The sequence below is a fragment of the Nycticebus coucang genome, chromosome 10 (genome assembly GCF_027406575.1).
Source record: "Nycticebus coucang isolate mNycCou1 chromosome 10, mNycCou1.pri, whole genome shotgun sequence".
Classification (NCBI taxonomy): Eukaryota; Metazoa; Chordata; class Mammalia; order Primates; family Lorisidae; genus Nycticebus; species Nycticebus coucang.
This window is the reverse complement of record NC_069789.1, coordinates 118,346,295-118,370,123: the sequence shown is the minus strand read 5'-3', so window position 1 is coordinate 118,370,123 and position 23,829 is coordinate 118,346,295. Positions and strand designations below refer to the sequence as shown.

General features: G+C 48.5%; 1 protein-coding gene across 1 annotated transcript in view; it reads right to left on the bottom strand.

Moving 5' to 3' along the window:
* The window catches only part of ZC3H4 (zinc finger CCCH-type containing 4), a 51,768-nt gene that overhangs the window by 11,569 nt on the left and 16,370 nt on the right, over window positions 1–23,829 (bottom strand). The window contains 9 exon segments of the mRNA XM_053606782.1: window positions 7,875–7,984; window positions 8,502–8,613; window positions 10,257–10,367; window positions 10,948–11,087; window positions 11,198–11,294; window positions 13,322–13,476; window positions 17,031–17,253; window positions 19,385–19,495; window positions 19,800–20,019. Of these exon segments, the coding sequence (XP_053462757.1) occupies window positions 7,875–7,984; window positions 8,502–8,613; window positions 10,257–10,367; window positions 10,948–11,087; window positions 11,198–11,294; window positions 13,322–13,476; window positions 17,031–17,253; window positions 19,385–19,495; window positions 19,800–20,019 (1,279 nt within the window).

Sequence of the window (23,829 nt, the reverse complement as noted above, 5' to 3'; positions counted from 1 at the left end):
CATGAGTTCAGTTCTGTGGACAAAGAACCCTCCACCTGCCTGGCTGACTAGGATCGGTCTGGGGTGTTTTCCCAACTCCTTCCTTCTCTTATCCCCACACCCAAACACTGACCCAAAGCTGCCACCTAGCTCTCCTGAGCAACTCACCACCTCCCTCATACCCACCCTCTATCCTGGGCCTCGGACTCACCCTGTACACACTGGCAGGGCAACCTTCACAGTCACAAATAGCCATGCCTCTACACTGCTAAGTCTTTTCACTGCAGCCCTGATGCCCTCAAATAAATGGCAAAACTTACAAAATTATGCCACATCAAAAAGGAGCAAATATGACCACAGCTTCCTCTCTGCCCTCCCCCACACCTGGTCCTTCTGTGACCTGGCCTCTGGGCGTGCCTTGCTCCCCACCAGCCCCCCACCGCCTCCCAAGATTTCACCTCAGGGCGGCGCCTGTGGCTCAGTCGGTAAGGCGCCGGCCCCATATACCGAGAGTGGCAGGTTCAAACCCAGCCCCGGCCAAACTGCAACCAAAAAATAGCTGGGCGTTGTGGTGGGCGCCTATAGTCCCAGCTACTTGGGAGGCTGAGGCAAGAGAATCGCTTAAGCCCAGGAGTTGGAGGTTGCTGTAAGCTGTTTGAGGCCATGGCACTCGACCGAGGGCCGTAAAGTGAGACTCTGTCTCTACAAAAAAAAAAAAGATTTCACCTGCAATACCCAGTACCTCTTTGCAAAGTCCTCCCCTACCCCAGTCTCATCCTGACCCCAGCCCTCCCAGAGGACTCCCCATGCCCGTAAGATTAGGTTTGCCCCTTTGGGGCCAGAGAACATGCGCACTTCCCCATACCACTCAGCACATGTGAACATCTGGTCAATACCCCCTTCTCCATTAGGCAGTCACCTCTGGAGACTGAGACTGCTATTCCACAAAACCAATCTCATGCTCAGCACACAGCAGGCACTTAAGTACATCCTAATTAGCTGAGGCCCTCATCACTACACAACCCCCACATGGCCACCCCCTCCTCGCTCCTGGAGGCCAGCATATGCCCTGCAGCCAGCTCCCCCTGGCCTCATCCTCCACACTTTTTTTTTGTTTTGTTTTTTTTGGCCAGGGCTGGGTTTGAACCCGCCACCTCTGGCATATGGGACCGGCGCCCTACTCCTTGAGCCACAGGCGCCGCCCTCATCCTCCACACTTGATACACTGCCTCCCTGTTTTAGAGGGAAAAGACAAAGTCTTTTCCAGTCTCACAAAAACCCCAAGGTATCCTGAAAAAAAAAAAATTCCAACTTAAGACACAGATATTCCTATGTAAAATACGTAAGAGAAATTAAAAGGACTGAACCTAAACTGCCCTCACTCCTTCCCAGACCAGAGCCATGGAGGGCACTTCTGCCCCTGGATTCCCCCCATACCCACTGCCTGGCCTCTCCACAAGTAAGGACCAACACCACCAGCTGAGGCCACCAGTGCCCTGCTGAGGGCCAACATCTCCCTTACAGGCCTGATTCTCAGTGATCTACGGGGTTTCCAAAAGTCAAAATCACCTTTTCCACAGAAAAAGGAAGGTCACATTTGAACAGATGCAAAGGCAAATGGGTCAAGCTTCAGGGGCAAATTCTATGCTTTTGCCCCAAACTGGAAACAATGCAGGTGCCCTTCAACTGTTGAAGGGATAACCCAACTTAGATCATCCATACAGTGAAATTCTAGGGAGCAACAATGATAATGAACTGCTGATTGCACACCGGTGAATCTCAAATGCATCACACAGGTTGCAACAAGTCAGACTCCACACAGGCATACACATATGCACATTCACACTCTTAAAGGCTATTTACTATACAATTCTATTTATATGAAATGCTTAAAAAGGTAAAATCACAGGGACAAAAAACAGATCAGTGGTTGTCAGGGGCTGGAGATAGGGGAAGTTGCTTACTATCAAGGGCACAGAGGAGTTTCTGGGGCAATGAGATGGAGTTCCTGTATCTAGATGGTGGGGTGGTGACATGACCACCATGTGTGTCAAAGCCCACAGAACTGCACACTGAACAAAGAGGATTTTACTGGACACAAAGTCTACCTCAAGAAACCTGACTATAAAAAAGCTTTATGTAGGCCACGCCTGGGGGCTCATGCTTATCATTTCACCACACTGGGAGGCTGAGACTGGTAGACTGCTTGAGTTCAGGAGTACAAGAAAAGCCTGAGTAAGGGCAACACCCAAGCATCACGGGTAGCTGTAGTCTCAGCTACATGGGAGGGAGGCTAAGCCAGGAGGATTGCTTCAGCCCAGGAGTTTGAGGTTGCTATGAGCTATGATGATGCCACAGCATTCTAGTGTGGGGAAGAAAGTTAGGCTCTATCTCAAAATTAAAATTGTAATACTCAAATCATATTTGACTTCAGCAATTACAAGTGATCAAGGGTGTCACCTGTGGTTCAGTGGGAACAGCACCGGCCACATACACCGAGGCTGGCGGGTTCAAACCCAGCCCAGGCCAGCTAAATGCCAAACAACAATGACAACAACAACAAAATAGCCGGGCATTAAGCCCGTGAGTTTGAGGTTGCTGTGAGCTGTGACGTCGCAGCACTCTACCAAGGGCAATATGTGAGACTCTGTCTCAAAAATCAAAACAACAACAAAAGAAACAGGTGATCAAACATGAACTGTATTAATCTTTTGTTCTCATTATATATTGAATATTACAATTTTTTTGCAGTTGTCATTGCTGTTTTAGCTGGCCGGGGCTGGGTTCAAACCTGCCACCCTCAGTATATGGGGCTGGTGCTCTACCCACTGAGCCATAGGCGCTGCCCTGATTATTACAATTTTAATAATTTTTTCCTTTCTTTATTTTTTTTGGTTTTTGGCCGGGGCTAGGTTTGAACCCGCCACCTGGGCATATGGGACCGGCGCCGCCCAATTTTTTCCTTTCTTAAAATGTATATACATTTTCTTGGCACCCTCTATATTGTTAAAATTAATTTCATCTGTTTCTTTTTACCTTTTTTTTTTTTTTTTTTGGTAGAGACAGGGTCTCACTTTATTGCCCTCGGTAGAGTGCTGTGGCATCACACAGCTCACAGCAACCTCCAACTCCTGGGCTTAGGCAATTCTCTTGCCTCAGCCTCTCAAACTGCTGGGACTGGGTGGTGCCTGTGGCTCAAAGGAGTGGAGTGCCGGCCCCATATGCTGGAGGTGGCGGGTTCAAACCCAGCCCCGGCCAAAAACTGCAAAAACAAACAAACAAACAAACAAAAAGCCCGGCTATTTTTTGTTGTAGTTTGGCCAGGGCCGGGTTTGAACCCACCACCCTCAGTATATGGGGGCCCACTGAGCCACATGCCCCGCCCTTCACCTTTTTTTTTAAGGTGGCTACAGAACTAAATCCTTCTGTGGGGTCCTATGGAACAGCACTGGCAGTGTGTGAAAACTCTGTACCTCCAGCAGGGGGCAGTCATCAGCCAGAAATTGTTTAGTACCAGTACCTCCAGTAAGAAACGAGGCCATCATTACTTCTGCCACTTACACTGTGGAAAAACCCTGTAATAGGCTCCCCAATAAGACTGGCAAAGAGGAGCACTTTTCCTCCTGGTGCCATACCAATGATGAGTCGAGTCATTCTTTTGCTTGCATAGAGCTCCCCCTGAACTCCTCCAAGTAGCCCCGGCCTCTGCTTCTTTTTTTTTTTGAGACAGAGTCTCATTCTGTCACCCTGGGTAGGGTGCCATGGCGTAATAGCTAACAGCAATCTCAATCTCTTGGGCTCAAGTGACTCTCTTCCCACCCAAGTAGCTCGGACAGACACCCACCACAATGCCCATCAATTTGGGAGAGACAGGGTCTCCCTCTTGGCTCAGGCTGGTCTCTTAACTCCTGAGCACAGATGATCTGCCCAGAGTGCTAGGATTACAGATGTCAGTCATTGTGCCCAGCCTATCTTTTGAATATACTGACTTCTCCTAGTGTAGATATCTACCTAACAGTAAGATTGCTGGCTACTTTGGTTTTATTTATTTTTTTCTTTTCTTTTTTCTCATTATGTTGCTCTCAGTAGAATGCATGGCATCACAGCTCACAGCAACCTCCCACTCTTGGGCTTAAGTGATTGACTTGCCTCAGCCTCCCAAGTTGCTAGGACTACAGACTCCTGGCTATCTTGTTGTTATTGTTGTAGTTGTCATTGTTTAGCAGGCCCGGGCAGGGTTCGAACCTGCCAGCCAGTGTGTGTGTGACCAGTGCCCTAACCACTGAGTTACAGACACCGACCCTGGTTTCAGTTTGTTTTTTTGAGGAACCTCTGTAATGTTCTCCATAGTGGTTGCCCTAATTTACATTCCCTACAACAGTGCACAAGGGTTCCCATTTCTCCATGTTCTTACTAGAACCCCTGCCCCAAATTTTCCCTCTACTTTTTCTGCTGTATAATAGTCTCTGAGAGTTGATATTTCTACCAAAATAAAGTTCTCAAACTCTTCTTTTGTATATTGTGGACTCTTTCTCTATACTAGGTGTTTTGTGAGGACTTTTCTTGCCCTATACCAACCTTTTTACTGCTAATCGGCTTTTGTCAGGGTGTCTTTATTGTATGGCCCAAGAAAACTTATTCTTCCAATGTGCAACAGAAGGAAAAAAAGGTTGGACATTCCCACTCTAATGCCTAAAAAATTAACTGCTGAGCAAGTTGTATTTAATTCACATTAGTTTTCAGTCCATGGCCTCATGAAGCATATATAACTCATACATCTCTTGACCTTACTTGGGCAAAACTCTGCAGTTGGCTCATGAAAATCTTTTTTTTTTTTTCTGTAGAGACAGAGTTTCACTTTATTACCCTCGGTAGAGTGCCGTGGCGTCACACAGCTCACAGCAACCTCCAACTCCTGGGCTTAGGCGATTCTCCTGCCTCAGCCTCCCGAGTAGCTGGGACTACAGGCGCCCGCCACAATGCCCGGCTATTTTTTTGTTGCAGTTTGGCCGGGGCTGGGTTTGAACCCGCCACCCTCGGTATATGGGGCTGGCACCCTGCTCACTGAGCCACAGGCGCCGCCCAGTTCATGAAAATCTTATTGTTGATGTTCTTTTTTTTTTTTTTTTTTGTAGAGACAGAGTTTCACTTTATGGCCCTCGGTAGAGTGCCGTGGCCTCACACAGCTCACAGCAACCTCCAACTCCTGGGCTTAGGCGATTCTCTTGCCTCAGCCTCCCGAGTAGCTGGGATTACAGGTGCCCGCCACAACACCCGGCTATTTTTTGGTTGCAGGTTGGCCGGGGCTGGTTTTGAACCCACCACCCTCGGCATATGGGGCCGGCGCCCTACCCGCTGAGCCACAGGCGCCGCCCTGTTGATGTTCTTGTTACAATTAATATTGATAATTTAATTCTAAAATTCTGCATTAAATGAATAGAAGGCAATAAATTCTGTTTTTCTATTTATGTTTACTTTTAAATTACATTTAAGCCTGACAAAAAAATACTTTACCTTTGTGAAAGTTTGTTCAAGTTTTCACATTACTTTTTACATTATTATTATTTTTTTTGGGGGGGGGGGCAGAGTCTTGGTATGTCGCCCTCAGCAGAGTGCTATGATGTCACAGCTCACAGCAATCTCAACCTCCTGGGGCCGGTGCCCTAACCACTGAGCTATAGGCACAGAGCCCCAATTTTCAAGTTTTATATTACTTTTTATTGATCAGTACCTTTAGATTTTGTTTATGAATTTTAATTCTATTTTAATAACAAAACACCAAGCCAGACCAGGCCCGGCCCAGTGGCTCACACCTGTAATCATAGCACTGGGAGGCCAAGGCAGGTGAATATCAGCCTGAGCCAGAGCCAGACCTCGTCTCTAAAAATAGATGGGTGTTGTGGCAGGTGCCTGTAGTCCCAGCTACTTGGGAGGCTGAGGCAAGAGGGTCGCTGGAGCGGAAGAATTTGAAGTTGCTGTGAGCTATGATTCCACAGCTCTCTACCGAGGGCGAGAAAGTGAGACTCTTGTCCCCAGTTGTCTCCAAAAAAAAAAAAAAAAAAAAACAAACAACAACAACAAAAAACCCCAGCCCATCCTGTCCTGGCCCAAGATAAGGTAAATGTGTGACCACCTCAACTTCCTACAGAAAAAAATACAATCTCCTTTCTCCTTAAAACTGGGGCTGAGTGATGCGGCTCACACCTGTAAACCAATAGTTTGGGAGGTGGGAGGACTGACTGAGCCCACTGTACTCCAGCTTGGGTAACAGAGCAAGGACCTGTCTTTTTTTTTTTTTTTTTTTTTTGAAACAGAGCCTCAAGCTGTCACCCTGGGTAGAGTGCTGAGGCATTACAGTTCACAGCAACCTCCAACTCCTGGGCTCAAGCGATTCTCCTGCCTCCGCCTCCCAAGTAGCTGGGACTACAGGTGCCTGCCACAACGCCCATCTATTTTTTTTTTTTTTTGGTTGCAGCCATCATTTTTGTTTGGTGGGCCCAGGCTGGATTTGAACCCACCAGCTCAGATGTATGTGGCTGGCATCTTAGCCGCTTGAGGCACAGGTGCCGAGCCTTTTTTTTCTTTTTTTTTTTTAAGAGATAGAATCTCACACTCTTGTCCAGACTAGAGTGCCACGGTATTAGCCTAGCTCACGGCAACCTCAAACTCATAGGTTAAAGCGATCCTCCTACCTCAGCCTCCTGAGTAGCTGGGACTATAAGTGCCTGCCACTATGCCTGGATAGTTTTTCTATTTTTAGTAGAGGTGGGTAGTTTTTTCTTTTTTTTTTTGGAGACAGAGTCTCATTATGTCGCTCTTGGTAGGGCACAATAGCATCACAGCTCACAGTAACCTCAAACTCTTGGGCTTAAGCGATTCTCTTGCCTCAGCTTCCCCAGTAGCTAGGACTACAGGTGCCCACCACAACACCTATTTTTTTGTTGCAGTTGTCATTGTTGTTTAGCTGGCCCAGGCTGGGTTTGAACCTGCCAGCCTTGGTGCATGTGGCTGACGTGGTAACCACTGTGCTACAGGCACCAAGCCTAGAGATGGGGTCTTGCTCTTGCTCAAGCTGGTCTTGAACTCCTGAACCCAAATAATCCTCCTGCCTCAGCCTCCCAGGGTGCTAGGATTATAGGCACAAGCCACCACGCCAAGCCAAGACCCTGTCTCTCTCTTTTTTTTTTTTTTTGAGACAAAATCTCACTATGTTGCCCTGGGTGGAGTGCCGTTGCATCACAGCTCACAGCAACCTCAAATCCTTGGGCTTAAGTGATTTCTTGCCTCAGCCTCCCAAATAGCTATGACTACAGGTGCCCGCCACAACATCCCACTATTTTTTTGTTATTGTTGCAGTTGTCATTGTTGTTATAGCTGGCTCGGGCTGAGCTGGAACGTGCCAGCCTTGATGGATGTGACCAGTGCCCTACCCACTGAACAGGCACCACCCAAGACCCCATCTCTTTAAAAAAAAAAAAAAAAGCAGCTCAAGACAGGCACAGTGGCCCACGCCTGTAATCTTAGCACTGTGGGAGGCCAGGGTGGGTAGATTGCCTGAGATGACGGGTTTGAGATCAGCCTGAGTAAAAGGGAGACCCCGTCTCTAAAAATAGCCAGGCACTGTGGCAGGTACCTGTAGTCCCAGCTACTTGGGAGGCTGAGGCAAGAGAATCACTTGAGCCCAAGAATTTGAGGTTGCTGTGAGCTATGACGCCAGGGCAGTCTACCAAGGGCGACAAAGTAAGACTTTGTCTCAAAAAGAAAAGCTCATCTCCAGATCAATACAACTGGAACCGCAGAGACCAAAGAAGCAGGCTATAATGCCAAGGCAATGGAAGACATGCCTCCTGGTTCCCATTAGCCATGGGACCCCCAAATTACCTCCCAGACATTACCTTATCCAAGAGCTCTCTTGTCTCTTCAGTCAGAGGGTCATGGGAGAACATGCAATCGTCACCATTGATGCAGTTTCCAGTTGTGTGGTACAACTTACATGGAAAATCACGTTCATGGCAAATTAAGGCAAATGCTTCATCTCATGGAACTACCCAAAGGAAGAATCCAACCCCCTTTGTTTTGGAGCTGAGGAAACTGAAGCCTTAAGAAGTGCAGTGATTTGCTCAGGGTTGCACAGAGTGTTGACAGCTGGCCCAAAAAAGACCGTAGTTTTCTTATTCCACCATGCTGGCCTTGGGGCTGTGTCCTCTGATCCTCAAACAGAATAGAGAAGTTAAATGACTTTGCCAAGGGTATAAAGCCAGATGAAAAAGTCTCAAAAAGGCAATGGCATGGCACCCCATACCATTCTTGAGAATATACTTGAGAGAGAACATGTGCATGGTATGTCCATGTCAGTTTACTCATCTGCAGAATGGGAGTTAACAGACCTGACATAGAGTGAATGTGGATACACAACCAGATGGAGATGCACAGACAACTCCTGGCAGAGAGAGCAAAGCACAGTGAGGGTCAGAAAGAAAAGTCCTGCCCCCTGCATTTAGATCGCAGGCACCAAAGGATATCGTGCATATAGGGGCAGTTCTCAGCTCTGGCACAAAATCCAGTGATGTAAAACTTGCACAGTTCTCGCTTCTTTGGGAGTTCAATGTCATGGCTAAAATTACAGTGGTCTCCCTGGAAGAGAAGCAATGAAACAGTAAGGTGTACCAGCCATTACAAATGCTGCTTCCCATCTCTGAAGCTTCTGATGGAGCATGCACCAATACCCCCAAATCACTCTCACTCCACTCTCTCTGCCCCTTCCATCCTCTTCCTCCGGCACCCATGCCTCCTCTCTTAATAAGTCCCTGCCTCTTTCTAACTCTCACCTCCCTTTTCTTCCTCTTCTGTCCCGTTTTCTCATCTACTCACTATTTTTTACTGTTGTATGGCAACCAGGGCTAGTCACCTACCCATGTCCAGGCCCATGTTTCTTGTGTAATAGAATTCCAATGGAAGAATGTGCCTAGTTAAAAAGTACTCCACTTGCAAAAAAAAAAGTACTCCACTTGCCAGTCTCTCCTGCAGATCCAGTCAAAAAGAAGTAGGCAGAAGTCCCTGGGAAAGATACTTACTGTATTAAAAAAAATCCTTTCAGGCCGGGTGTGGTGGCTCACTCCTATAATCCTAGCACTCCAGGGGGCTGAGGCAGGCGGATTGCTTGAGCTCGCAGGTTCAAGACCAGCATGAACAAGATGGCCTCCCAGAGTGCTAGGAGCGAGACCCCGCCTCTAAAAACAGCCAGGCGTTGTGGTGGGCGCCTGTAGTCCCAGCTACTTGGGAGGCTGAGGCAAGAGAATTGCTTGAGCCCAAGAGTTTGAGGTTGCTGTGAGCTGTGACGTTACAGCACTCTACTGGGGGTGACAAAGTGAGACTATGCCTCAGGAAAAAAAAATCCTTTCACCCCTTTTCCCTCCTCATAGCTCTTGTGATGACAGGAGGCACAAAAGTCCCATGTTCAAAGCAGACTAGAAAGTAGAAAAGAGGCCAGGTCTCCAGGAGTGCCACTGTCCACTGTGCCAGCCTTGTACAGCTCACCCATCCTCAAACTCCTTATTCTGACAAAATATCTGTGTGTTGAAGCCAGTGAAGTTTTCCTTTAACATCACTTGAACACAGGCCAAACTACCACCTAAGTGGGATTGAGGTTTGTGTTCTCCATTCCTCATCATTTAGTCCTTAATGGAGTATTTATTTGAAATACCTATTTCTTCCCAAAACAAATGCACAGGTACAATATTCCCTAAGCATACATCTGCCAATACTTGCCAGCTGCCTTCATATTGACATAAAAAGTCAGCTGGCTGAACTAACTTAACTGGGTTATGCTTATTTCCTTCAGAACTCTGTGGTCATTTATCCATTTTCAGGCACCGAACACTTCTGCAAAGTCTACAGCTGATCTGATCCCCTTCCCTTTTACCTCAATACTTTAATAATTCCCTGTTCAACCCCGAATATATCATATCTTTGCATTAGCATCAACCTTTATAAATACATTCAAGGGCATATGGATTGGTTGGAAATTTGAGCAAAAAAAATTTCCGTAAAGTTAAAAATGAATGTCTGTCATCTTGCTGTGAGTCCTCCTCTCTCTCAGAAGTGAACTGAGTCTGACAGCCCCAGCTTCTCTCAGTACTAATGAGTTCCCACAGGAATAAGGGCCATCACATAATCACTTTCACCCACTCCAACCATGGCCTCTCCAACATCCCCAGAGGACACGTGGTTCCTGCCCTCAGAACTGGAGGCATGCAGGTGCTTAAGTGGCTCCTTACCCATGTGCATCGCCCTTCCACAAAGTATTTGCAGATGACTTTGCCTTTCTTGTCAGACTGCTGGTGGGGCTTGTCATGGTCACTCCTTCGGTAGCTTCCACTACCACCATCCTATTAGGAACACAGTATGTTGGATGTGAAGGAGAATAAAAAGAAAGGGTGGAGACAGGCTTAGTGTGAATGAGAATAACAGGAGAAGAGGATTAGTATCCCCTCGGGCATTCGTGAGAGTACAGACTGGCACAGACTGCCCAACACAAAGGATGTAAGCAGGGTTTGAGCCCCACAGTGCGGAAGGGGCTGATGTCCGGCCGGGAAAAGCTCTGACATTTGGAGCTGTTGGCACCTAAAGCCTCGAGTTCTGCATACCTGTGCAGGACACATCTACTGCCTAGGGAGGTGGAATAGGTTTTCCTGTGAAACTCTCTAAGCCTAACTCAATGGGCCACCTCAAAGCTCCCAAACCTCAGAGACTCATGCCTGTAGGAGCTATTAAACATGGTTTTAAACACGTGAGGTCTCACCAGCAGGACATCCCTCAGGAGACAATTAACGCTGTTTAGCCTTTGTGAGAATGGCTGATTAGAGTAAGAGCACAGGATCAGCCTCAGGAAATAACTCACTAAAGAAAAAAAAATCTCAGAAGAGACCTCAGCCAAAAATGTCACATCAGAATGAAGAGCTGACTCACGCCCATGTCCTCATCATAGAAGTCTTCGTCGTCGTTCATTCCACCCTTGTTCATCCCTCCTCGGCTGCCACCTCGACCACGGCCCCGGCCCATCCCTTTCCCTCGGCCTCGGGAACCCCTACCACGGCCTCGACTTAACCCTGTGGAAGGAAGAGATGGCATTAGACTGCTGACCCTTCCCTAGACCCAATTCCCACAGCTGCCAGAAATAGCCCCCACCAAGCACATCCCCTTCAACGACCCTGCCCACCTCGGCCTCGGCTGTCCTTCGACCGGCGGTACTGGTTCAGCTCCTTGGAGTATTCATCATAATCATCATCTCCCATTGGTTCCTCACTTTCTCCATACTGGAATTTGAAAGAAGACGACAGCAAAGTGTCACATGCGGAACAACAAACACTATCCCTATCTACAGACTGCCCCTCTCTGAAGGACGGGTGACCAGCCCCAGGGACTCATGCTTTTAACACCTCTTTACAAGTCACAGCCTGAAAGGTGAGTGGTCCCAATCCTTTCCCTTGAAGCCTTCAATCTGAAAACTCCCACACATTGGACAAATCCAGCATAACACCTCTGTCCATAGTGGACAATGGCTCTAAAGAAAAAAAAAAAGGCAGGGTGGCGCCTGTGGCTCAAAGGGGTAGGGCGCCGGCCCCATATGCCGGAGGTGGCAGGTTCATACCCAGCCCCGGCCAGAAACTGCAAAAATAAATAAATAAATAAATAAAAAAGAAAAGAAAAAAAAGGCAGCTCATTGTAGACTAGCATGGAAGGCCTTTGGGTAGGAACTAAACAGCAAGTACAGCCCACTCTCCTCTGTGGGGATAGTGTACTGGGGGAGAATGTATGTGTATTTGACAGTTGAAGCATGAAATATTTCTAAAAGACTCAGAAAACTTGTCTCTGGGGACAGGATTTTTTTCACAAAAATGGTGCCAGCCCCATATACCAAGGGTGGTGGGTTCGAACCCAGCCCTGGCCAAACTGCAATAAAAAAATAGCTGGGCATTGTGGCATGTGCCCGTAGTCCCAGCTACTTGGGAGGTTGAGGCAAGAGAATTGCCTAAGCCCAGGAGTTGGAGGTTGCTGTGAGCCATGTAATGCCGTGGCACTCCACCGAGGGCAATAGAGTAAGACTGTCTCTAAAAAAACAAACAAACAAAACCCGAAAAAACCCACATCAGGGCGGCGCCTGTGGCTCAGTCGGTAAGGCGCCGGCCCCATATACCGAGGGTGGCGGGTTCAAACCCCGCCCCGGCTGAACTGCAACCAAAAAATAGCAGGGCATTGTGGTAGGCGCCTGTAGTCCCAGCTACTCGGGAGGCTGAGGCAAGAGAATCGCTTAAGCCCAGGAGTTGGAGGTTGCTGTGAGCTGTGTGACGCCACGGCACTCTACCGAGGGCCATAAAGTGAGACTCTGTCTCCACAAAAAAAAAAAAAAAAAACCCACATCAATGTTTTATCTATTCCAAAATGATCAATCAACTTTTTTTCTTTGAGACAGTGGAATCTGGGTGGAGTACCGTTGCATCACAGCTCACAGCAACCTCAAACTCTTGGGCTTAAGAGATGCTCTTGCCTCAGCCTCCCAAATACCTTGGACTATCACAATGCCCGGCTATTTTTAGAGACAAGGTGTCACTCTGGCTCAAGTTGGTCTCAAACCTGTGAACTCAGACAATTCACTCACCTGGGCCTCCCAGAATGCTAGGATTACAGGCGTGAGCCACCTTGCCCAATCCCAATCAACATTTTTTTTTATTGTTGGGGATTCATTGAGGGTACAATAAACCAGATTACACTGATTGCGTTTGTTAGGCAAAATCCCTCCTGCAATCCTGTCTTGCCCCCAAAAGGTGTTGCACACACCAAGGCCCCACCCCATTCCCTCCTTCCCTCTCTCTGCTCTTCCTTTCTCTACCCCTCCCTCCTTCTTTCTCTCTCTGCGCAATCAACTTTTTTTTTTTTTGTAGAGACAGAGTCTCACTGTACTGCCCTCGGGTAGAGTGCTGTGGAGTCACACGGCTCACAGCAACCTCTAACTCTTGGGCTTACGCGATTCTCTTGCCTCAGCCTCCCAAGCAGCTGGGACTACAGGCGCCCGCCACAATGCCCGGCTATTTTTTTGTTGCAGTGTGGCCAGGGCTGGGTTTGAACCCGCCACCCTCGGCATATGGGGCCGGCGCCCTACTCACTGAGCCACAGGCGCCGCCCCCAATCAACATTTTTAAACACATAAACCTACCATCCATGCTTTCCTTCCTTCAGAAAGGCCTTGTGTCCTTCCATTTCCCAGGCCTCCCCCAACAGCACTTGTGACCCAGAGTGCCCACCAGCCACATTCACATCCCTCCAGGGCTGGAGAAAACTTTACCTCCATCTCCTCCTCGTAGAAGTCCTCTTCGTCCTCTGGGTGGTCTCCTCCCACAGAGCCCCTGCCCCTGCCTCGGCTGCCTCTGCCCATGCCTCGGCCTCTTGATCCTCCACGGCTTCCACGGCCCCTGTAGCCTCGGCCACGGCCTCGGCTACCTGCATGATAATTCAGACAGTGAGCCTCCAGCATGAGGAAACAGACCCCACCAGCAAGAAAGAAGATAATACTTTTTCTTTTCTTTAAGAGACAGTGGGATTTGCCAGGCTGGAGTACAGTGGCTACTCACAGATGTGATCATAGTGTACTGCAAGCCTAGAACTCCTAGTCTCAAGTGATCTTCTCACCCTAGTCTCCCCAGTTGCTGGGACTACAGGTGCATGCCACCACACCTGGCTAACAATCCATCATTTGCCCCTGAAGTCCATCATTTCTTCCTCCTCCAAGAAACATTTTCAGCTGCCCTAGGCAGATTAATGGTCCCTCTGGTCCCCTCAGTGGAGGTCCCCCAGTATCTCAGCATCCTGGACACATGGCTGCTATAGTACTCATTACCCTGCCTCACGGTTACTTATCTACTTAAGAGCTGCATTGCCCAATATGCCACCAACATATTAGCCACCAGGTTATTGAGCACCTGAAACATGCTGGTCCAAGCTAAGAGGTGCTGTCAGCACAAATCACACAGTGGATTTCAAAGACTTATGAAAAAAAAAGAAAAGATGCCGGGCACAGTGGCTCACACCTGTAATCACAGCACTCTGGAAGGTAGAGGTGGGTGGATTGCCTGAGCTCAGGAGATCAAGACCAGCCTGAGCAAGAGCAAGACCCCATCTCTAAAAATAGACAGGCGTTGTGGTGGGAGCCTATAGTCCCAGCTACTTGGGAGGCTGAGGCAAGAGGATTGCTTGGGCCCAAGAGTCTGAGGTTGCTGTGAGTTAGGACACCACAGCACTCTACCCAGGGGCGACAAAGTGAGACTCTGTCTTAAAAAAACAAAGATAGGGCGGCGCCTGTGGCTCAGTGAGTAGGGCGCCGGCCCCATATACTGAGGGTGGTGGGTTCAAATCCAGCCCTGGCCAAACTGCAACAAAAAAATAGCCAGGCGTTGTGGCAGGTGCCTGTAGTCCCAGCTGCTCAGAAGGCTGAGGCAAGAGAATCACATAAGCCCAAGAGCTGGACGTTGCTGTGAGCCGTGTGACGCCACGGCACTCTACTGAGGGCAGTAAAGTGAGACTCTGTCTCTACAAAAACAAAAAAAAAAAACAAAAAAAAAAAACAAAGATAAAAAGGAATATAGGGTTCGGCACCTGTAGCTCAGGGGCTAAGGCACCAGCCACATACACCAGAGCTGGCGGGCCTGCCAAACAACAATGACAATTACACACAGACAAAAACAAAAAATAGCTGGGCATTGTGGCGGGAGCCTGTAGTCCCAGCTACTTGGGAGGCTGAGGTGAGAAAATCACTTAAGCCCAAGAGTTTGAGGTTGCTTTGAGCTGTGACTCCACGGCACTCTACCAAGGGTGACATAGTGAAAGACTGTCTCAAAAAAAAAAAAAAAAGAATACAAAATAGTTCATTTATCCATTTTGAATATGTGTTGAAAGAAGATTTTTTTTTTCATGAAGTGGGATTCCCACCTTTTTTTTTTAAGAGACAGTCTCGGGTTCAAACCCAGCCCTGGCCAAAAACTGCAAAAAAAACACTTCGTCTTGGGCGGCGCCTGTGGCTCAGTCAGTAGGGCGCCGGCCCCATATACCGAGGGTGGCGGGTTCAAACCCAGCCCCGGCCAAACTGCAACCAAAAAATAGCCGGGCGTTGTGGTGGGCGCCTGTAGTCCCAGCTGCTCGGGAGGCTGAGGCAAGAGAATCGCTTAAGCCCAGGAGTTGGGGGTTGCTGTGAGCTGTGTGAGGCCATGGCACTCTACCGAGGGCCATAAAGTGAGACTCTGTCTCTACAAAAAAAAAAAAAAAAAAAAAACACTTCGTCTCACTTCATCGCCTTCAGAAGAGTGCTGTGGCGTCACACAGCTCACAGCAACCTCCAACTCCTGGGCTTAAGCAATTCTCTTGCCTCAGCCTCCCAAGTAGCTGGGACTACAGGCGCCCGCCACAATGCATGGCTATTTTTTTGTTGCAGTTCAGCTGGCGTTGGGTTTGAACCTGCCACTCTCGGTATATGGGGCTGGCGCCCTACCCTCTGAGCCACAGGCACCGCCCTGAAATAAGATTTTTTTTTTTTTTTGTAGAGACAAGAGTCTCACTGTACTGCCCTCAGGTAGAGTGCCATGAGGTCACACGGCTCACAGCAACCTCCAACTTCTGGGCTTACGCGATTCTCTTGCCTCAGCCTCTGGAGCAGCTGGGACTACAGATGCCCGCCACAACGCTGGGCTTTTTGTTGCAGTTTGGCCGGGGCTAGGTTTGAACCCACCACCTTCGGCATATGGGGCCGGCACCCTACTCACTGAGCCACAGGCGCCACCCTGAAATAAGATTTTTAATGTATTAGGTTTAGCTGGCCTGGGCCTGCTAAACAACAACAATTGCAACCGAAAAATAGCCCGGTGCTGTGGTGGGTGCCTATAGTCCTAGCTACTGGGGAGGCTGAGGAAAGAGAATCACTTAACCCCAAGAGTTGGAGGTTGCTATGAGCTGTGACACCACGGCAATCTACCAAGGGTGACAAAGTGAGACTCTCTCTCAAAAAAAAAAAAATTATATATATATATATACACACAAACAAAATCAAAATTAATTTAGTTGCTTTCTTTCATCTTAAAAAAAAAAAAAAAGACATAGCCGGGCGTTGTGGCGGGCGCCTGTAGTCCCAGCTACTCGGGAGGCTGAGGCAAGAGAATCACTTAAGCCCAGGAGTTGGAGGTTGCTGTGAGCTGTGTGAGGCCACGGCACTCTACCCCGAGGGCCATAAAGTGAGACACTGTCTCCACAAAAAAAAAAAAAAAAAAAGAGACATTAGGTTTCACTATGTTGCCCAGCCAGGCCTCAAAACTCCTAGGTTTACATCTCAGCCTCTGGAGTAGCAGGGCTAACAGAGGCACATGCACTTTTACTTTGTGGCTACTAGAAAATGGAAATGACATGGTGGCTTACATTCTATTTCCACAGACAGCACTGGTCTAGGATTTCCCCAAAGTGTAGGACCTGCCCCAGAGAGGTGTCCAAGAAAGACTACTGGAGAAACAACAGCAGAAATGCACACTAAACAATAAGCTGGGCCTTTGGCAGGGATCACAAGACTAAGAACCTCTGTGCTGGAAGACTCTGGACATCTCTCTCAGGTCAGGATGCCTTCCTGGCAGGAAATTGTTCTGGAAGCTAGTCTGGGCTGCCATAGGTCTCAGGTGCTTGGCCCTCCCACCTACTATCCTCCCGTCAGCCACAGGTTCAATGTCAGAGGCATAGCAGTCACCTAGGCCACAGACACACCTTATCGGGTGATGGGACTGGGAGGATGGAGGCACTGCTGAAGGTCAGGGCAGCTATCAGTTAGCTTGGCCCAGATGAGAGAGAAGCTGTCCCCCTCCCTCTAGCTCTAGTGCCTCTGCCGTGTGTAGCTAGCAGGCTTTTCCTCTGTACACTCATCTCAAACCTACATGACTGCCTGCCTCCACTCCTAGAAGCTTTAGGAGGCCAGGTCCCTTCTGGGCCACTCACACACTGAGGGAGAAACTGTGGGTAGAGCTCACCTCGGCCACGGCTGCTCCCCTCCTTGGCACGCCGGTACTGGTTCAGCTCTTTGGTGAAGTCGTCGTAGTCCTCTTTACCCATGTCCTCCTCCTCATCACCCTCGTACTCCCCATACTGCTCATTCTCATAGTCCTCATACATGCCATAGCCCTTGCTGTCCATCTTGGAGTAGGCCTTCTTGGGCAGGGGAGTGGTGTGCGATGGAGGGTACTGCTGGTGGGACTGCATCCCAGAGACAGACAGGGAGGAGAGTAAGCCAGCCTCTGTGGCCTGAGGCCAAGGCCACCAAGATCCCTGCTATTCCCTGAACTGACATGTCTGTCTGGGGTCTCTACTGTCCCAGGTCATGATCGATTCTCGCTCCAAGGGTAAGGGCAGCAGTGAGCCCAGATGTTTCTGTTTTTTACAAAGAGCCACAGCTTGAAAAAACATGAGAAAAACAAACTCCAGGACCCCTGACAAAACCAGGGCAATTCCCAAGGATGCAGAGTAGGCACATGTGGGGAGGGTCTGAAAGGCAGGAGGGTGCTCCTCAGCCACCATTTTCCCAGGGCCTTGGAACTCAATCCACAGCCGGCTTGGCAGCCACACCACATAGCTATTCCAAATTGCACTTTCCAAGTGTGACAGTGCCAACTGGTATTGAATGAAGCTAAAGATATATATAAAAATGGACGAAGCAAACAGGTCCTTTAATAGGTAAGTAAATGGAGAAACTGTAGTACATCCAGACAATGGAGTATTGCTCAGCAAAGAAAAGAAATGAGCTCCCTAGCCATAAAAAGGTACGGAGAAACCAAAAATGCAAGGGTGCCAGAGGGTCTTTCAGGGTGGAAGAAGGTAGGGATGAACAGGAAGAGCACGGAGGATTTTTAGGGCAATGAACCCATTTCTTGATGATATGATACTCTGATAGGGTACTATAAGGCTTGAGACAACTTCCTGCATCTGACAAAGTCCAAGAACCTTCCAACACTAATATAAATGATGGATCTAATGAATAACAATGTACCCTTGGCTGCTCAAGGGTAACAATGTGACACACTAATGTTACTAATAAGAATGGGTGAGGAGGACAGAGAACTGTACTATCTGCTCAATTTTCCATAAACCTAAATATGCTCCAAAAAGAAAAGTCTATTAATTTAAAAAATCTACATTCATTTTAGAAAAATAGGACGATACAAAAATACAGACAGATACAGAGACACACACAAATACACATGAACAGATCTCAAAATGTCTCAAGCTCCAGCCCACAAACAAAGCTCACCCTGATTCCTCCATCCTGCCCTCCCCCACCCAGGGTTGAAGCCCCAATCTACAGATCAATCTCGACTACAGTACCTGACAATAAAGCCTCCATTATGTTGGATGATGCCAAGTCCCAGGATAGCTGGGACAGCTTTAAAGAGATACAAACTTTAAAACATTTTTTATCAGAACCTGAAAATTCAAGCTGATTTTTCTCTTCTGGGTTCTAGAGGGTGGGGAAGGGAGGGAAATGGTATACAAAAGGAACAAATAATTTAAATTTCTGCTTGAGCTCAGAGATACCATTTGATGAGTAGTAAACTTCTGACTACTGGACACTTGGGACCATTCACTCCTGTAGGAATTTCATTCTCTTGCCAGTTTTCCACAAAAGGTCATTTCTGAACAATGGAAGCCAGTCAGCATCTTTCTCTGACACATACTGAGCCCTGCCAAGGCCACAGAGCAGCCTGGGCCTGGAGAAGGCTCCTGAGTGTGCCTTATGAAGACAGCTACTGCCTGGGATCAATTCCCAGCTCCTCCACTCAGAGCTGGACAACCTTGTTGAAATTTTCTAAGTCTTAGTTCCCTCACCTATAAAATAGGGATTAAAAACAATACCTTCGGGAGGTTGAGGCAAGAGAATCGCTTAAGCCCAGGAGTTGGAGGTTGCTGTGAGCTGTGTGAGGCCACGGCACTCTACCGAGGGCCATAAAGTGAGACTCTGTCTCTACAAAAAAAAACAATATCTAATCTTAGGCGGCGCCTATGGCTCAGTGAGTAGGGCGCCGACCCCATATACCGAGGGCAGCGGGTTTAAACCTGGCCCCGGCCAAACTGCAGGCGCCTATAGTTCCAGTTACTCGGGAGGCTGAGGCAAGAGAATCGCCTAAACCCAAGAGCTGGAGGTTGCTGTGAGCTGTGACGCCATAGCACTCCACGGAGGGTGACAAAGTTAGACTCTGTCTCTTAAAAAAAAAAAAAAAACCTAATCTCATAGGACTTAAAAAGTCTATGTCAAGTGCCCTGCAAGAATGCCCCACGTGGTGCTCAGTAAACCCGAGTACTTTTACCTGTCCCACTCCCAGCAGTTACTCACCGGTGCATACGGGGGGCTGTACTCTCTATACTTGCGGTGCCCCTTCTCACTGGGGCTGAAATCTGAGTCATCTGAGAAGTCAGAGAACTCATCACTGGAGGAAGCATGGCGCTGCAATGACAGGGGAAGTGGACTCAGTGATTCCGCTGTAGGTAGCCAATGTGGCCCCAATCAGCCCAGGACAAGCAATGTTGGAATGTGCCACAGAGCCCTGAGCTCCACCTGAAACACCTCACCTAGGGGCATTTAGTGGCAATGGAGCATAAGCTACCAACTCTTTAAAAAGAGGTCTTTATCCAATTTGGTATAGCAAAAATTATTATTAAGAGTGCCCTGGGGGTTGACAGGACAAGCTCTGCCCTTGAGGCTCTCAGCCAGGCCCCAGGCCAGGTGGCAGTGAACCTTCCCAACCTACTTTGTGTTTGGATTTTCTCCTCTTCTTCGACCTCCTTTTCTCCTTCTCTCGCTCTTTCTTCCGTTTTCGCTTCAGTCTCCTGTGAGACTTCTCCTCATCAGAATCACTATGGTGTTTCTCCCCCTTTTCTTTCCGGCTTCTCTCAGGCCCTCCAGAGGTGTCCTGGGTCTCCTCAGCCCCATCATCTTCCAGTTCGCCTTCTTCCAACTCACCATCTTCCCTGCAAACCAACGCCAAAGCCAAAGTGAACAGAGGGGTTGAGGAGAAATCCCTGAATCTTGGGCTGGCCCAAGTGCTGTGAACAAGAGCTGTAATCCCTGGAGAGGCCCTGGGGCGCTACTGCCTCTCATCCTATCCGTCATCCTGCCCCTGAAGGAGCTGTGCCTGGTCTAGTTTAAGAAGGTGGCTGGGGCAGGGGTGGAATTTGAAGTTACTACCACTAATACTGGGACAAATCCAGTATCAGGACGTTCCAATAGGACTAGTGTTCTCAGAAGGCTCTGTGGTCACATGAGTGAGGAAAGCCCCATCCTGGGAAGTCATAATGCTTCATGCTGTAGAATTTCCAAGATGCCCTGTGGTCCGAACAACTCTGCTTTGAAGCATTTCTAAAATTCACTTGACCACAGAAGTACCTTCTCCCAAGAAACATTTAACAGCATCCCTCCCAGGGGCCCAGGTCTGAGCCTCAGCTCCACCTGAGGTTGTGGACAGTGGATAGAGGGCTATAGCTCTGAACTTGGGACGTCCTTCCCCTTTGTGGGCCCCACCCACAGACAGATCTGGGTTGTGGCCCAAGAATACTGAATGTCCTTTATATAAAACTCTGTAAGAACCAGTGGTGCCGCAGGTCCCCAGGTCTGACCCACCCCAGTCAGTCCCACACTGCTGGTCAGAGGAAGGGGACACTGAGGAGTTAGAGAAGGGGGAAGGGCCCCAGGCCCCTCCTGAGGTCCTCACAGGACCCTGACCCTGCTCTCTCTCCTTCCTCTAACTCACCTAAACTCCCTTCTACCTTCCCATCCTACAGTTTGCCTGACTTTTTTCAACTCCCTCACTTCCCAGGTAATCCCAGTTACTTTGAAACTGAAAGTGCCCTCCAAATGGGACAGATGCTGCCACACTTTACACCTCGAAATATCTACAGGGTGGGGTGGGGATGTAGGTGGGAGGGTGGTGGTGACGGAAAACAGAGTTAAGGAAGGAACAACTGGACAAAGCGTCCAGTTTTTGAGCCAAACCCACAGACACAGTTCTTTCAAGAACAGAAGTTGGTAAGGAAAAAAAAATTTCTTTAACTTAGAAAATCACCCCAAAGTTCCTCAGAATGACCACAGAAAGGGTTGTGTGGAAGCATCAGAACTCCTTCCCTCTCATTAACTAGGACAGGAAAAGAGAAGAGGTAATGCAAAGAGTTAACGGAATGAACCCACAACCCAAAAAGGCCAAGCACAAACAAAGGGAGCCGATCAGCACAGAAAGGCCCCAGGCTGCTCAGAGGGGCACAGCCCGGGAGCCCTCAGAGGTTCTGAAGGGCTTTGTGGATCAACAACAAACTGCCAGACTTCTCCAAGGACCCTCCACAGCCCTTTCACTCAAGGCATTCCCTTTGTCCACCTCAGAGCTGCTCCCCAAACATCAAGCAGCCCCTTGAGAGGAGATTTTCTATTAACTCACATTCCCAATTCAAAGGGACCCGTCGACTTAAAACCAAAGTGGCCCAGCCCCAAGGATACCCCAGGGCAGAAGTCAAGGGCAGCTCTCAAAGCAGGACACAGAATTCTTTCTGCTGTTTCAAAGGAAATGATATGGAGAAGTAACCGATGTGCGCCTCATGTTGTTTCCCATAAACTGCAAGGTTGTCCTGGCCGCCTGTGAAGACGCCTCTGTATACGCTGAGCAAACTTTGGATGGGGGAGGGTGTCATTCCTGCCAAGGGAGGTACCTTCCGCCTGGGGTGTGGCCCATAGCCCTTATTGGATGCCTCGCCCACATTAAAAGCACCACCTGACTGGGGAAACTGGTTTGTCTCAGGGGAGAGGCTGTTTTTCAGTGACATGGCAAACTTCCTGCTACACTGGGAGGTAGTAACTGGAGCAAAACCCCCTCTGTGTCTCTGGTGGGAATACCAGGGGGCAGACCAGGGCCACACCTTGGGGAAACTCAGGAAGACCACAGCTTGGAGATAACAGGCTGGTTTTCTTGTTAAGAGAAGCTAAAAAGAACATCACTCTCAACATCTTCGTCTGCAAAGGCGAAAGCTAACATTACCTAGGTTGCAAACATTTTTGAATACCTACTCTGCGCAAGGTACTTGACTACCTCCTTTTTCTGCATTTTCTTTGAAGGAAAAAGATACAAATAACAAGAAACTCAGTCCATAAGGCAGCTTCTAAAATAAATGGACACGTGGGCTGAGTCGGAGTGGCCTCAAGATACCCCTTACCTGGGCCCAACAACCCTGGCTTAACCAGAATCACCCACACAAGTTTTTACAAAACAGGTAGTGATGGCGATGCCCATGGCTCAGTGGGTAGGGTGCCAGCCACGTACACCAAGGCTGGTGGGTTCGAACCCAGCCCCAGCCAGCTAAAATTAATAATGACAACTGCAACAAAAAAATAGCCAGGCATTGTGACAGGCGCCTGTAGTCCCAGCTACTTGGGAGGCTGAGGCAAGAGAATCGCTTAAGCCCAAGAGTCTGAGATTGCTGTGAGCTGTGACGCCACAGCACTCTACCAAGGGCGGCATAGTGAGAATGTCTCAAAAAAAACCGTAACAAAAGCAGCTAGTGAATACTTGGGACTTTGTTTCCCTAGAGTTGAGAGAAGCGGAAAAATGAAAAACATAACAAAATTGTTGGTGGTTTATGAAGGGGCACTGGGATGGTGACAACAGATCACTGTACATTCTCAGGCCTTGCCATGCTCTCAAACCTCTCAGAGCCCTGGGCTAAGTTCTGCTGATGGTCATCCAGCTAAATGTCTTGCAGTAATACGAGGCCTATTTTCTTCAGACCTCCTATTCTTTCTTGTCCAACAGAAAGAAAAAAGAAAGGAATTGGGAGAGAGGGTGGGAATCCTGGGGACCGTGGACACAAATGCACAAAGGCAATCTCCACAAAATAGCAACCAGTTTAAGCATTGCCACTTAACAGGCTGCCAGCAAAATCCATGTCAGAGTGGGATTAAATACCGAGGGAGCATGCCTAATAGACCGTGACATAATCCCCCAAGAAAAGTGGGGGAAGCCGCGCTGCACTAATCACTTCAATCTAGACCTGCCAAGCCCTCTTGAGACAAGCAAGCAGAAGAAAACTCTGCCATGCCAGCCTGTGTAGAGATGCTTTATTCCCAGAGCATGGACCAGCAGTGCCTGGGCATGGCTGCATCTGGGTCAGTTGCCTTGGCCCTCAGGGACAGGAAACCAGCCTGACTTGCAACCCGCCCCCAGGAGGAAATGGGCAGAGGCCAATGCCTTGTTGAGAGTCAGCTCTGCCTTATACCTCCTGGATCAAAGCTTATAGGGCATTTCAGTTTCCTTTTCAGAGCTGGCTGCTCCTCCTCTGGGATTAAAGGACAGGTAGATCTAGATGCCCATTCTAAGGAATGCCTGGTGGACCAACCTCACAACACCAGAAGCATGTTGGATTTATCACCTACCACGGGCTTGGCAAAAACAGTACTTGAAGATATCTCATCTTTAAGGAGCTGGCCCCATCCCTACAAATTTGGGCATCATGCTTCTTTATACAGAGTAACTTAACCAGCTCTGCCTCTTCCCTAGAGTGAGCACTGGCTTTCATATGTAGAATGGGATAAGAGAAGTACCTATTTCAAGGGGTATGAAGGTTAAATGATTTAGCTAGGTGTGATAGCATACACCTATAATCCAAGCTACTCGGGGAGGCTGAGGCAGGACGATCACTTAAGCTAAGATGGCACCAAGCAACACACACTGTCTCAAAAAAAGGGAAGTGGGAGGTCGTAGGAAGGTTAAATAAGGTAATATGTATGAAGAATTTGATATG